Consider the following 13,178-nt stretch of genomic DNA (forward strand, 5'->3'; position numbering starts at 1 on the left):
TGCGATTGATAGCTGAAGAAATGCTTTGGATTCTGCAACTATGCAGATAAAACTATAATGTTGTTCACATGTACACACAAGACAAAATTGTGTCCTTAACTCCCAATGCACACTAATTAAAAATACTAAAGAGGTGTACTTTCCAATGTACATTAGAGGTAAAATGGAACACATGAAAACAGTCAGGTTGAGAGAACAGTGTAATGACCTGTGCACCTTGACTAGTCGGGCAAACACCATACGAACCTGCAGGAATACTAGAGATATCTGGTGCTGCGACAACTGGAACCTTGAGTAGGCATCAGTGGAACTAACCAGGACATGGAAACAATTTGCTATTTCAATACATTCAAGCCATCTTACCACACTGGTTGCTTTGTATCTTCTAGAATCATCGCTAACTTACAGTTCTATAAAATCAGATACCGTGTCAGATTGAGAAAATTGAAGGTATCCAGCCATCTTGTAAAACTGAGTGATACAGGGGCTCCACATAATCTTATCATCTTTGATAAAGCAGTAGCAATTGTAGTCAGTTAGAGGGATCTATGTGTGGGCATGGCAGCTTTGAAAAACAGATGCAACTTGACAACCTGAACATGGTTTTTCTTACATCGTTACAGATAAAAAAAATCAACATCTGATGATTCAACAGACTAACACGTATGAAACACTGATGAAATGCCATACATGACAAACACGAGATCAGCCGTATACCCATTGTTATTTATATCGATCTACGTCACACAGGACCACTAGTATCATCAGCTGTCCATGTCGCGAGGGCATATAGCACCCGGCCTTTCCATCCCTGCAGAAGCCAACCTTGATCCTCATTGATCATGAAATGCTTGTGGTACTGATTCTTGACTTTCTCCTTGAGCATCAGTAAAATATCAGGATCCAGTGGCAGCTGCCTCATCCCGGCACGTTGGTTCCGCGCCTGCCACTCTCTGTAGTTCTGAGGGCGCTCCACCCTTTCCGTGCCTTCACAGGCGATCATGTTCACGGCAGACCGAGCAAAAATGTCCCGCTCCAGCAGAAGTCTCTTGGCGTTGTCCCGTGGAAAGGTGGTCTCCATCACGTCGAACAACGCTGTGAAGAAGTACATCGCTTGGCGGAACCGTGTCATGAAGAACGCTGCACTGTATGATCCATTGACAATGGCATGCACAAACACGGATGGCTTCATCATCCTGATAGTGTTGAGCACCACGTCCCTTGGGTTTACCCTGTCAAAGGTGAGGCTCTCGTCCATCAAGGTCCTGAAATCGAATAGGCTGTCCACGACCAGCACCTCATCGGGATCGATGTGGAGGTCCTCAGCCCGGACAGCCTCCGGCTGGGCTGCTACAGCATGGAATTTGAATGGCACCCCACACTTCCTTGCATATTTGCTGAGCCGATGCCCTGCCTCCTCGATTAGCTCAGCCGGGCGGAACCCAGGCTGAGGCCTGTTGATGCCGGTGATCCTCACCTCCGGTGGCCCACCCTCCCTATCTGCCAGCCGCCGGATCAACCTCGCCCACTGGTACCCTGTGTTGATGCCGTAGTGGACAATGTGTAGTTTCCTCCTCCCTGCAACAGCGTTGTAGATGGTATAGTTGGAGAAGATGAGTGCCACCTTGAGGAAGCTGCAGGTGGCCATGTGCAGATGGTAGGCCTTGATGAGCTCCAAGGTGGAGGTGCGCGTCCCAATGAGTGAGTGGTAGAGCTGGCTCCCCGTGCCGGCCATCCGTGCTTCCAGCCCCTGGGCAAAGTAATGAGCCAGCCGCTGTCTAGCATCCCCTGACGGCGAGGAGTGCCGCTTGATCCGCATTAACAGCTCGCTCGCACTCCCCCGGTCATTGCTGGACACTGCTTCGGCACATCGTATCAGCAGAGTTTCGAAGTCAGTCACCATTGTCTTCTTCGCACTGCGTCTCCCACGCATGCGGATGCTCTGTTGTGCTGCCTTGTTCTCGTTGTCCAGAGTAATAAGTTCCTCGTGCATCTCACCGCGGTACCCATCGTATTCATTGAGGATGAGCCGGTCCATCTTCTTGAGCGCGGTGTCCTCCAAGTCAGTATGTGTCATAGCTATTTGCTTGCTGCTCCTGTCCATGCCTGCCTCTGTTTCACCATCCATGTCAAACCTTTTCTTCTGCCCCCTACCATCCACCATCAAATTGTCACTGGGCAAGAACATTTTGGCCTGCTCCATGCCTTTGAAGAATGCCATGCTCGACATCTTGTTCATGTTGGTGCTGCTCTCTATGGAAAAAAAGGTACTGCTGGGTCCCACTGCGTCTGTCCCATTCGAGAAGAAGGATGGATCTTGTACCTTGCTGAGCATCAAGGCAGAAGAAATCGTGTTGGATGCCGATGACTCCTCGGCATTGGGTGAGGTGGAGGCAGTGGCGGTGAGGATCTGGGCAAAGGGTTGCTCAGCCTGCAGGAGCTTAGGGTGATCAGGGTACTGGTACGAGAACTTGTCGACGATGTCATCCTCCATGAGCATGCGCGAGATGTATGCCAGGGACGGGCCATCCTGTGGCTGCTTTGAGTCACCGTGGGTCATCGGGGGAAGATGGACGGAGTCAGTTGCGCAGACTAGACGATGCCCAACAACTCCTCTGGGGTGGCAGCAATAGTGGGGTACATGCTACTTGTTGATGGTGTAGTGGAAATATCTTGGACTTTGAGTGGACATACATTGCTATCATCTTGTTTCTCCAGCCATTCCATGCGAATCCAAGAAGCTTTGTAATCCAGAAGGTTGGTTGCGCCTGCAGAAAATTCATCTTGGTTATGCAGCAATCCTTTTGTCCCCATCCGATCAAAGGCAGCAATTGTGGTTTAATTATCCAGCAGCGCCTGTGCATATGGACAAATTAAGAAAGGTTTTTTGAGATAGAGATTATATTCATCTTGGTATTGCAGCCATCCTTCTGTCCCCGTCTGATCAAAAGCAGTAATTGTCTTGTAGAAATCAATTTCATATATTGAAATTTTGTGCTGTTGTGATCAAGGTAACCAGTCAAATTCTGAACGTGTTCTATATTCTGAAAATTGACACTGTGCACCTGTAGTAGCAAGTATTAAATGTCCCTACAATAATTGCTAATGGAGTAACTTACAGATACCATGTCTGCATGAGAAACAGTTGCCATCTGTTCAGACTGAATGATGTAGGATTGAGTGAATCTCTTCTCTGATAATGGTATGGCATTTCTACATGGCTAAACAGATAAATATGCTCACATTTACTCTCGCAACTTCACAACCAGATCATCAAATTTATTACTTAGCCACAAAATGCAAAAAGGAGCAAAGTACCATCTGATTTTGCAACAGGAGTTGAACTTTACAGGGCTTAATCAATTCATCAGACTCAAAACATAATGGGTGTAGAAGTAATTTTCACACAGGTACAGAAGATTAGCATGGAGTTCTATCTTTTCTTTTACGGAAAAGATAGGAGCTCTGTCGTTCCATTAAGAAGAGTGAAACCATACAACTTACAAGACAACCAAAACGAACAGAAAAAACAAAAACCTGATGCTACCGAAATAGCTCGGTTGTACACAACTCAAGCTATCTATCGAGCACCCTACTGAACTCTTCATTCTCCTCCTTGATCAAGAACCATAGATTAATTTCGCGTCGATAAATTTTTTCCTTCAACAATCCTTCTATTCCTCTCTTTCCAAATGTTCCAAATCGCATATGACGCCAATTTATGTCCTTCTGAGCCACGACGTCTTTCTTCGGAACAATAGTCAGCTTGTCCCACCAGGCATGGAGTTCTATCTATTTATGCAATTTTGGAACCACTAGAATTATCAGCTGCCCATGTCGAGAGGGCGTAGAGGACCCGGCCTTTCCATCCTTGCAGAAGCCACTGGTGATCCTCGTTGATCATGAAATGCTTGTGGCAGTGTTCCTTCACTTCGTCCTTGAGCATAAGAACGATATTAGGATCCAATGGTAGTTGCCTCAGCCCTGCACGCTGATTCCGTGCCTGCCACTCCCTGTAGTTCTGAGGGCGCTCCACCCGGTTTGCACCTTCACAGGCGATAATGTTCATGGCACACTGAGCAAAAATGTCCCGCTCTACAAGCAGTCTCTTGTCGTTGTCCTGCGGAATGGTAGTCTCGATCACATCGAACAATGTCATGAAGTAGTAAAGCACCTGGCGGAACCGCGTCATGAAGAATGCTGCGCTATATGATCCATTGACGACAGCATGGATGAACACGGATGGCTTCATCTTCCTGATAGTGTTGAGCACCATGTCCCTTGGGTTTACCCCGCCAAAGGTGAGGGTCTCGTCCATCAAGAGCCTGGACTGGAATAGGCTGCTTACGACGAGCACCTCATCGGGATCAATTTGGAGGTCCTCTGCTTGGACAGCCTCCGGCTTGGCTGCGATTGCGTGGAACTTGAATGACACACCGAAGTTGCTTGCGTAATTGCTGAGCCGGCGGTCTGGCTCCTCGATTTTCTCAGACAGACGGCATTTGGGACGCGGTGTGTTAATGTTGGTGATCCTCACCTCCGGTGGCCCGCCCTCCCTGCTTGCCAGCCACCGAATCAACTTTGGCCACTGGGACCCTGTGTCAATACCGTAGTGCACAATGTGCAATTTCTTCCTCCCTGCAACGGCGTTGTAGATGGTTTTGTTGGAAAAGAGAACCGCCATCTTAAAGAAGCAGCTGGTCGTGACATACAGATGGTAGGCTTTCATGAGCTCCACTGTGCAGTTGTGTGTCCCCATGAGTGAGCGATATAGATGGCTCCCGGTGCCAGCCAGCCGTGCCTCCAGACCCTTTGCGAAGTAATGTGCCAGTCGCTGCCTAGCGTCCCCCTTCGGTGAGGAGTGCTGCTTGATCCGTTCCAGCAGCTCGCTCGCGTTGCGCCGGTCGTTGTTCGACACTGCTTCTGCGCAGCGGGTCAGCAACGTTTCTAGGCCAGTCACCATGGTCTGCCTCGCTCCACGCCTCCCACGCCGGCAGATGCTCTTCTGTGCAGCTTTGTTCTCCCTATTTATAGTGACATGTACCTCCTGCATCTCGCTGGGGTACAGGTCGTAGGTATTAAGAATGAGCCGATCCAACATTGCGAGCGTAGTGGCTTCCTCCTCCAAGTCGGTATGCACCGCTATTTGCTTCCTGCTCCTGCCCATGCCCGCCTCCATCTCACCATCCATGTCAAACCGGTTCTTACGCCCCCTACCATCCAACATTGCATTGTCTCTGGGCAAGAACATTTTGGCCTCCTCCATGCCTTTGAAGAATGCCATGCTCGACATCCTGTTCACGTTGATGCTGCTCTCATAGGGAAACAAGATACTAATGGACTCCACTACTCCTGTGCCATTCGAGACGAAGGCTGGATCATGTACCTTGTTGGGCAGTAAGGCAGAGGAAATCGTATTGGGTGCCGTCGACTCCTCAACATCAGGTGAGGTGGAGGCAGTGGCAGTGAGAATGTGGGCGAAGGGTTGCTCGGCCTGCAGGAGCTTCAGGTGATCAGGGTACTGGTAGGAGAACTTGTCGACGATGTCATCCTCCATCATCATGCGTGAGATGTGTGCCAGGGACAGGCCATCCTGTGGCTTCTTTGAGTCACTGTGGGACATCAGGGAAGGTCGAGGAAGATGGACGCAGGCAGTGGCGCAGACTCGGCGACACCAAACAACTCCTCTGGTCTCTGAAGTGGCAGCGATGGTGGGGTACATGCTTACTTGGTGAAGATGCAGGGAGAAATATCTAGCACTTGAGTGTACATATCCCTATCATCTTGTTCTCCAACCTTTCCATGTGAAGCCAAGAAGGTTGGTTTAATCATCCGGCAGCGCCTGCACATTTGGACAAAGAAAGGGTTCTGAGATGGAGATTATACTTGTCTTGGAGTTGCATTATATTCTGAAAATTGACAATGCGTTCCCTCAAAAAACAAATCCCCCAATTTTATTTTATTTTTGACAATTTGTACCTGGAGTAGCAAGTATTCACATAGTTCAAATGCTTGTGTCCTCATATTCACCAGTTTTGTTCTAAACAAGAATTGTTGACATATGTGTCGAATATGTGTACGAGTAGGATTACAGTTGGACTTGGATCAGCGGAGAGTTAGTTGTTGGAGTTGAACACGTGTAACCCGGGCCTAATATATAAAGGCACCGCGGGTATCCCAAAGAGACCATGACAACATAATAGCAATAGGCTCGCAGGGGAAGCCGGCGTCCAGGATGGCCGGGGTTGCGGTATTATGGGAGGAGGAGCGCCCGTAGTCATGCCCCGGGGATGTAGGTTTCAGCCGAACCTCATTAACAAAATATCGTGCCTCGGTGTCATCCTTGATCGTGCATCCGCCGGTTTTCGTAACAAGTGGTGCGGGATATCTTGTGGGAGGTACGAGGATCATGCTCGACTGGCGCCGCGGAACGTCCAATGCGGTGCAACGCGGAGCATGGCGGCGATCGGATTTCCGATCGGTGGAGTCGAACACTTCAGACGGCCTGAACCGTTCGATGGGCTGCAGTTGGCAAGGATCGAACAGGAGTGGTGATCGGGCCGACACAGTGGCCGAGAAGACGTCGCGGACCGGACGACGGCTTCGGCTGCCAACAGACCGGCGACCAGACGCAAGTGCGACCGGATAGATCGGGGCGGGATGCATCGCGGTATAGCGGTAGATCGGTGTAGCACAAGGCGACATGGTGACACGGTGGACGAGTTGTGTCGACGATGTAAGTGGTCAGGGTGCAACACGGATTTGTACATATAATTTGCACAAGGGTGCGACGGTTACCAAGTGCTGGCGTCGACAGCAGGTGACAGCAGGCGGCAGACACCGGAATTAACTCGTTGGACGATGCTGCGGCAGATGGATTGGAAGTGTGAGTCAAGGTCCTAGGACGGCAAAAAAAAAAAGAGCAAACGCGGCAGAGCAAAAAGAATCGCAAGCACGTAAGCACGACTAGCAGTACTACTCGGAACCCAAAGGAAGAAAAAAGAAGCAAAGAAGAGGGCTGCAGGCCATCACGTGTAGCTGACAAAGAGTTCCAATTGGGGAAACAGGAGGCTACGTGATGTGTTCAGCTTGGCCAGGAAATTTTCCTGCTGGACTTCGGCTCGGATTCCAGAAGAGAAGGTACGGTGCTAGCTTGTGGCAGGTGTTTCAGCTGGCTGTGTATGCGCGTATTGGCGGAGGTGCTCGGGCACTCAGCTAGTCAGCTGGCCGACGGACTTGTAAGCGCAGAAGGCAGCAGGGCGTGCCGTGCTTGGTCAGGAGATTTGCAGCTGGCATCGGGTCCGATTCCAACAGGGAGAGGACAAGGAGGCTAGGTGCAGCGTCCGGTCAGGCGCGTGTGTTGCACGGGCAGAGGCCCACGGAGCTTCGGTGCTGGGCTGAGGACGGATTCCAGGCCGACTTGTGCTAGGTGCAGACGCCCGTGGTCGACGGTTATTTTTCTGCCAATTGCGGTGCAACAGGGGCAGACCGGAGCCCGAGTAGGACAGGAAAAAGGAAGTGCAGGATGACTCAGATAAGTAATCCACGGAGCTGCTAAGCAAGCGTTGGGCAAAGCAAGGAAAAAAAAAAGACTGCGTACGGAGGTGAAGGGATCTCGGAAGTTTTTCTGGAGAGCAAGCTAGTGTTGGTTTGTCAGGAGCTTTGGCAGGACGTTGGGTGCGTGCAGCGTGGTTCAGGCGACGAGACACGACACGTGTATAAAGCTTGGAGTAGCCTGAAGCGAGTCGTGAGGATCGTGTATCTATAAGGCATCGGGCAATACACTTGGTGTTACGATGGCAGACGCAAGGTGGAGCACGGTTGCAGTAGGACAAGTTCGGCTGGGGTCAGACGACAGTCTGGCGGATCAACAGGATGTCAGTCGGAACAGAAGAGGACAGGAAATCGGCAACAATGACGTAGGAGCGTGAGGGCTGATGGTGTCCGAATTCTGTGGCGTGACAACACGTGGCGCAGTGGGGCCTGAGATGGTGTGGGTATGCTACCCGGTAGATCTTGGCCAAGATTGTGGATGCTCGATGCGGTAATAGCGGCAAGGTGTGCGGCAAGCACCGGACACGGCTATAGACCAGGGCATATGGGGTCAGACAGTGGTTTGACACGTGTGCAGGGGTGCTGAAGCAGTGTTGGCGAGTACCAGGTTCAAGTTGGTGACTGGGTCTATCAGGACGGTCTGAAGTGATGGACAAGAGTCGACCATGGGAAATCTGAGAAAGTGTTTTTTGGAAAGTCTGGATTGTCAAAGGCTTAAAGAGTACATAGCCGTATATTCTTTGATGTTCGATGCACATGGCAAAGTGCAAGTGACAGGATGCAGAAGGAGGCGGAGTGCTGCAGCTGTGGGACATGTAGAAGACTATCCGAAAAGGATGAGAAAACTGTGAATTTGACTCAAGGTGACTGAAGGGCGACGGCGAAATTCCTTCAAGTTTCATGAAGACGGTCAACGATAGCGAGGATGATGAGTTCAGGTAACTTTTATGTGTAGCACCTAACATGTGAGTTGTTCATTTTCACATAGATCAAGGAAGAGGCTACCAAGGTGACAATACATCGCCGTTGTCAAATATGGTGACTTTATGATCGGTGTGTGATGGCGTTGAACGGATACTCCGGGAAGTTAGGAACACAAGGCGGGAGTTTTGGGAACTTATTTTTCGGGGAGCATTGACCGTTAATGAATAAGTGGACGGATTACGGTTGCAGGTGGAGTCATGTGATATCAAGGAAGTATCAGTGGAGCTCATGATTGATGGTTCAAGTCCAAGGTACATGGAGGTTCGTGCATGACGATTTCAAGGTGGTGAAGGACATATTCGTCAAGGTGGAATTTGTTGAGATATGTGTCGCATATGTGTACGAGTAGGGTTACACTTGGACTTGGATTAGCAGAGGGTTAGGTGTTGGAGTCGAACACGTGTAACCCGGGCCTAATATATAAAGGCACCGCGGGGTAACCCAAAGAGACCATAACAACATAATAGCAATAGGCTCGCAGGGGAGCCGGCGGCTTGTGCCGGCGCCCAGGGTGGCCGGTGTTGCGGTATTATGGGGGGAGCGCCCGTAGTCATGCCCCAGGGACGTAGATTTCGGCCGAATCTCGTTAACAAATATCGTGCGTCGGTCCGGTTTTTCTAACAAGAATTAATTTAAAATATAAGTTATAACTACAATCCAAAGACTGATATACTAGCAGTCCGGGAGTATTCTGGACTCAGATCTTTATAGGAGAGAAGTAACAAACAGTACATATATTGCGGTGGCATTTGTACACAGTTAATATGCTCACGTATATTCTGGAAAGTAGGTGCAACTTCACAGCCAGATCACTGAATCTGGTGAAAATCGACAAAACTGACCATTTAAAAAATTTCAGCGAAAAGTGATCCTGGTGAAAACTTCAACCAAATCTTACCATTTTGCTCAATACCAACCACACCTCGCCATTGAAAAACTTAATGAAAATCTATTGCTCTTGGTGCCAAGTGATCTAAGCATGATTCCATTTGGTGATGAGGGTCGGAACTTTAGGAGTTGGCACTGAGAACGGAGCTGTGTGCTCACACAGCTCAACACCAACTACTCTGGAGCTGCCCTGTAATTGTCGATTATTCCGCAATTTAGCTAAAGTTGTTTTTTAAATACCATTGTCTGTGCCGCTAATCTAGGTAACCTCAGTGCTTAATAGACTGGCGCTGATCAAAAGGATCAATTCCCATTGATGTTTCGAGGTAGGGTCAATTTTTGCTCAAGTTTTTAAAATAGGTGAGATTTGATATTTTTTACTGAAATCTGTTACTCAGCCAAAAATGCAAAATGAGCAAAGAAACATCTGACGTTGCAGAAGCAGTTGTCCTTAATCAACTCATCAGACTCAAAACATAATGTGTGTAGAAGTAATTTTTCAAACAGCTACAGAAGATTTTAGCATGAAGGACAGTCTATATGTATGTCATTTCTCAGAACCACCGGAATCATCAACAGCCCATGTCGAGAGGGCGTAGAGCACCCGCCCTTTCCATCCCTGCAGAAGCCACTGGTGATCCTCGTTGATCATGAAATGCTTGTGGCAATGATTCTTCGCTTCGTCCTTGAGCATAAGAACAATATCTTGGTCCAATGGCAACTGCCTGAGCCCTGCCCGGTTGTTCCGAGCCTGCCACTCCCTGTAGTTCTGAGGGCGCTCCACTCGGTCTGCACCTTCACAGGCAATAATGTTCATGGCGGACTGAGCAAAGATGTCCCGCTCCACCAGCAGTCTCTTGTTGCTGTCCCGTGGAATGGCAGTCTCCATCACATCGAACAACGCCGTGAAGTAGTACAACGCTTGGCGGAACCGCGTCATGAAGAACGGTGTGCTGTATGATCCATTGACGATGGCATGGACAATCACAGATGGCTTCATCTTCCTGATATTGTTGAGCACCATGTCCCTTGGGCTTACCCTGTCAAACCTGAGGCTCTCGTCCATCAAGGTCCTGAACTGAAATATGCTGTTCACGACAAGCACCTCATCAAGATCGATTTGGAGGTCCTCAGCCTGCACAGCCTCTGGCTTGGCTGCGATGGCACGGAACTTGAATGACATGCCGAACTTGCTTGCATAAGTGCGGAGCCGGTGCTCTGGCTCCTCGATTTGCTCAGACAGACGGCACTTAGGACGAGGCGTGTTAATGTTGGTGATCCTCACCTCCGGTGGCCCGCCATCCCTGTCAGCCAGCCACCGGATCAATTTTGGCCACTGGGACCCTGTGTCGATACCGTAGTGCACAATGTGCAATTTCTTCCTCCCTGCAACGGCATTATAGATGGTCTTGTTGGAAAAGTGCAACGCCATCTTAACGAAGCAGCTGGTTGTGACGTACAGATGGCAGGCCTTCATGAGCTCCACCGTGGAATTGTGTGAACCCATAAGTGAGCGATAGAGACGGCTCCTGGTGCCGGCCAACCGTGCCTCCAGCCCCTGGGCGAAGTAATGCGCCAGCCGCTGCCTGTCGTCCCCTGTCGGTGAGGAGTGCCACTTGATCCGTTCCAGCAGCTCACTCGCGCTGCGCTTGTCGTTGCTTGCCACTGCTTCTGCACAGCGGATCAACAACATTTCTAGGTCAGTGACCACCGTCTGCCTCGCACCGCGCCTCCCACGCTTGCAAGTTCTCTTCTGTGCCACTTTGTTCTCCTTGTCCAGAGTGACACACGCCTCCTGCATCTCGCTGGGGTACATGTCGTAGGCATTAAGGATGAGCCGATCCAACATTGCAACCGTAGTGGCTTCCTCCTCCGAGTCGGTATGCGCCATAGCTATTTGCTTCCTGCTCCTGCCCATGCCTGCCTCTGTCTCACCATCCATGTCAAATCTATTCTTACGCCCCCTACCATGCACCATCACATTTTCTCTGGGCAAGAACATGTTGGGCTCCTCCATGCCTTTGAAGAATGCATTGCTCGACATCTTGATCATGCCGGTGCTGCTCTCGATAGGAAACAAGGTGCTGCTATGTTTCACTGAGACTGTGCCATTCAAGAGGAAGGCTGGATCCTGTACCTTGCTGGGCAGCAAGGTAGAGGCAAGCATACCATGTGCCAAGGACTCATCGGTTTTGGATGAGGTGGTGGCACCGGCGGAGAGGATCTGGGCGAAGGGTTGCTCGGCCTGAAGGAGCTTCAGGTGGTCAGGGTATTGGTAGGAGAAATTGTCGACGATGTCATCCTCCATGAGCAGGCGCGAGATGTATGCCAGGGACAGGTCATCCTGCGGCTGGTTTGACTCACCGTGGCTCGCCGGTGCAAGGTCAAGGAAAACAGGTGGTGGCGCAGACTCAACAACACCCAACAACTCCTCTGGGGTGGCAGCCATAGTGGGGTACCTACTTTGTGATGGTGCAGTGAAAATTCCTTGGACTTGGAGTGAAGATATCATTATCGTCGAACCAGGACTGTTTCTAGCTGTTGGGACCACCGGCGGCTCCTGCACATATGACAAAGGAGGGACTTTTAGATAGAGATTATGTTCATCTTGGTGTCACAGCCATCCTTCTGTCCCTATCTGATCAAAACCAGCAATTGTGGTCTAGTCATTCGGCAGCGCCTGCACATATGAACAAAGAAATGTTTTTTTAACACGCTGAGCGACTGTCATTTTCATTAAGAAGGCGCAAGAAGAAGGCGCAAGAAGCGCAAGTGCAAGCAAGAGAACCAAGAAAAAAACAAGCAAATAAACCCCAATGAGCGAGGGGGGAGAAAAAGGAAAAAAGCAAGGCAAAGGCCAACTCTGAAGAACAGCTATTCAGAGGAGCTAAGGCCGGCATCCCTTGGTGTTGAGATAGAGATTACATTCATCTTGGTGGTTCAGCCATTCTTCTGTCCCTGTCTGATCAAAAGCAGCAATTGTGGTTTAATCATCTGACAGGGCCTGCACATATGGACAAATTAACAAAGGCATCTGAGATAGAAATTATATTCATCTTGTTCTTGCAGCCATCCTTCTGTCCATTTCTGGTCAAGAGGGGCAATTGTGGTTTAATCATCCAGCAGCGCCAGCACATATGCACAAATATTAACAAAGGCATCTGAGACAAAAATAATATTCATCTTGTTCTTGCAGCTATCCATCTGCCCCTGTCTGAACCAAAGGAGCAATTATCTTGTACAAATCAATTTTATTTGTTAAAATTTTGTGTTGCTGTGATACAGGAACCAGTCAAATTCTGAATAAGTTTTATACGAGAATTTTTGTCCTGAAAATTGACATTGTGCATAACCAGTCAAATTCTGAACAAGTTTTATACAAGACTTTTTGTCCTGAAAATTGACAGTATGCATCTAGATGTTTGTAAGCTGAACTATGTTCAGTCCTATGTCTCTTGGACTGCTATCACGCCTGCAAGTGAACAGATGGATTTGTTAGATTGAAGAAATTTCAAATTCAAGGCACTGTAGGCGTCTTACCAGGTAGATTATATCACAGTTTCTTCAGCCATGTCTGTACTAGAATCACTGGCTCACTGCTAAGTAACTTGCAGATATCATGTCTGAATGAGAAAACGTGAGAAAGAAGCCTGCCAGATCATGAGATATCAGGCTGAACAAATGGATTCATTTAACTCTGCCAGATCATCTCACCTCAACTCGGCAAAACAGTTGCAACTCCACAACCAGAT

The 13,178-nt window shown here is 49.2% G+C and overlaps 3 protein-coding genes across 3 annotated transcripts; all 3 read right to left on the reverse strand.

Moving 5' to 3' along the window:
- Nucleotides 1-647: 647 nt before the first annotated feature.
- Nucleotides 648-2,557, reverse strand: LOC100842884 (scarecrow-like protein 33). Its single transcript, XM_003575564.4, has one exon. The coding sequence runs from the start codon at nt 2,498-2,500 to the stop codon at nt 743-745; it is 1,758 nt and encodes a 585-aa protein (XP_003575612.4). The 5' UTR covers nt 2,501-2,557; the 3' UTR covers nt 648-742.
- An 858-nt stretch (nt 2,558-3,415) lies between these two features.
- Nucleotides 3,416-6,078, reverse strand: LOC100843190 (scarecrow-like protein 33). The gene has a single exon (XM_003575565.4). It carries the CDS (start codon nt 5,720-5,722, stop codon nt 3,797-3,799), a length of 1,926 nt encoding a protein of 641 aa, XP_003575613.3. The 5' UTR covers nt 5,723-6,078; the 3' UTR covers nt 3,416-3,796.
- Nucleotides 6,079-9,884: 3,806 nt separating this feature from the next.
- On the reverse strand, nt 9,885-13,074 carry LOC100843491 (scarecrow-like protein 33). Its single transcript, XM_003575566.3, has 2 exons — nt 12,967-13,074; nt 9,885-12,898 (listed from the first exon to the last, which is right to left on the reverse strand). Exon 2 carries the CDS (start codon nt 11,936-11,938, stop codon nt 9,974-9,976), a length of 1,965 nt encoding a protein of 654 aa, XP_003575614.2. The 5' UTR covers nt 11,939-12,898; nt 12,967-13,074; the 3' UTR covers nt 9,885-9,973.
- Between the last annotated feature and the right edge of the window lie 104 nt (nt 13,075-13,178).

Source organism: Brachypodium distachyon, chromosome 4 (genome assembly GCF_000005505.3).
Source record: "Brachypodium distachyon strain Bd21 chromosome 4, Brachypodium_distachyon_v3.0, whole genome shotgun sequence".
NCBI lineage: Eukaryota > Viridiplantae > Streptophyta > Magnoliopsida > Poales > Poaceae > Brachypodium > Brachypodium distachyon.

Coding starts and splice junctions, on each gene's coding strand:
- LOC100843491 (XM_003575566.3), bottom strand. CDS start 11,938: ATGATATCTTCACTCCAAGTCCAAGGAATTTTCACTGCACCATCACAA.
- LOC100842884 (XM_003575564.4), bottom strand. CDS start 2,500: ATGCTCATGGAGGATGACATCGTCGACAAGTTCTCGTACCAGTACCCT.
- LOC100843190 (XM_003575565.4), bottom strand. CDS start 5,722: ATGTACCCCACCATCGCTGCCACTTCAGAGACCAGAGGAGTTGTTTGG.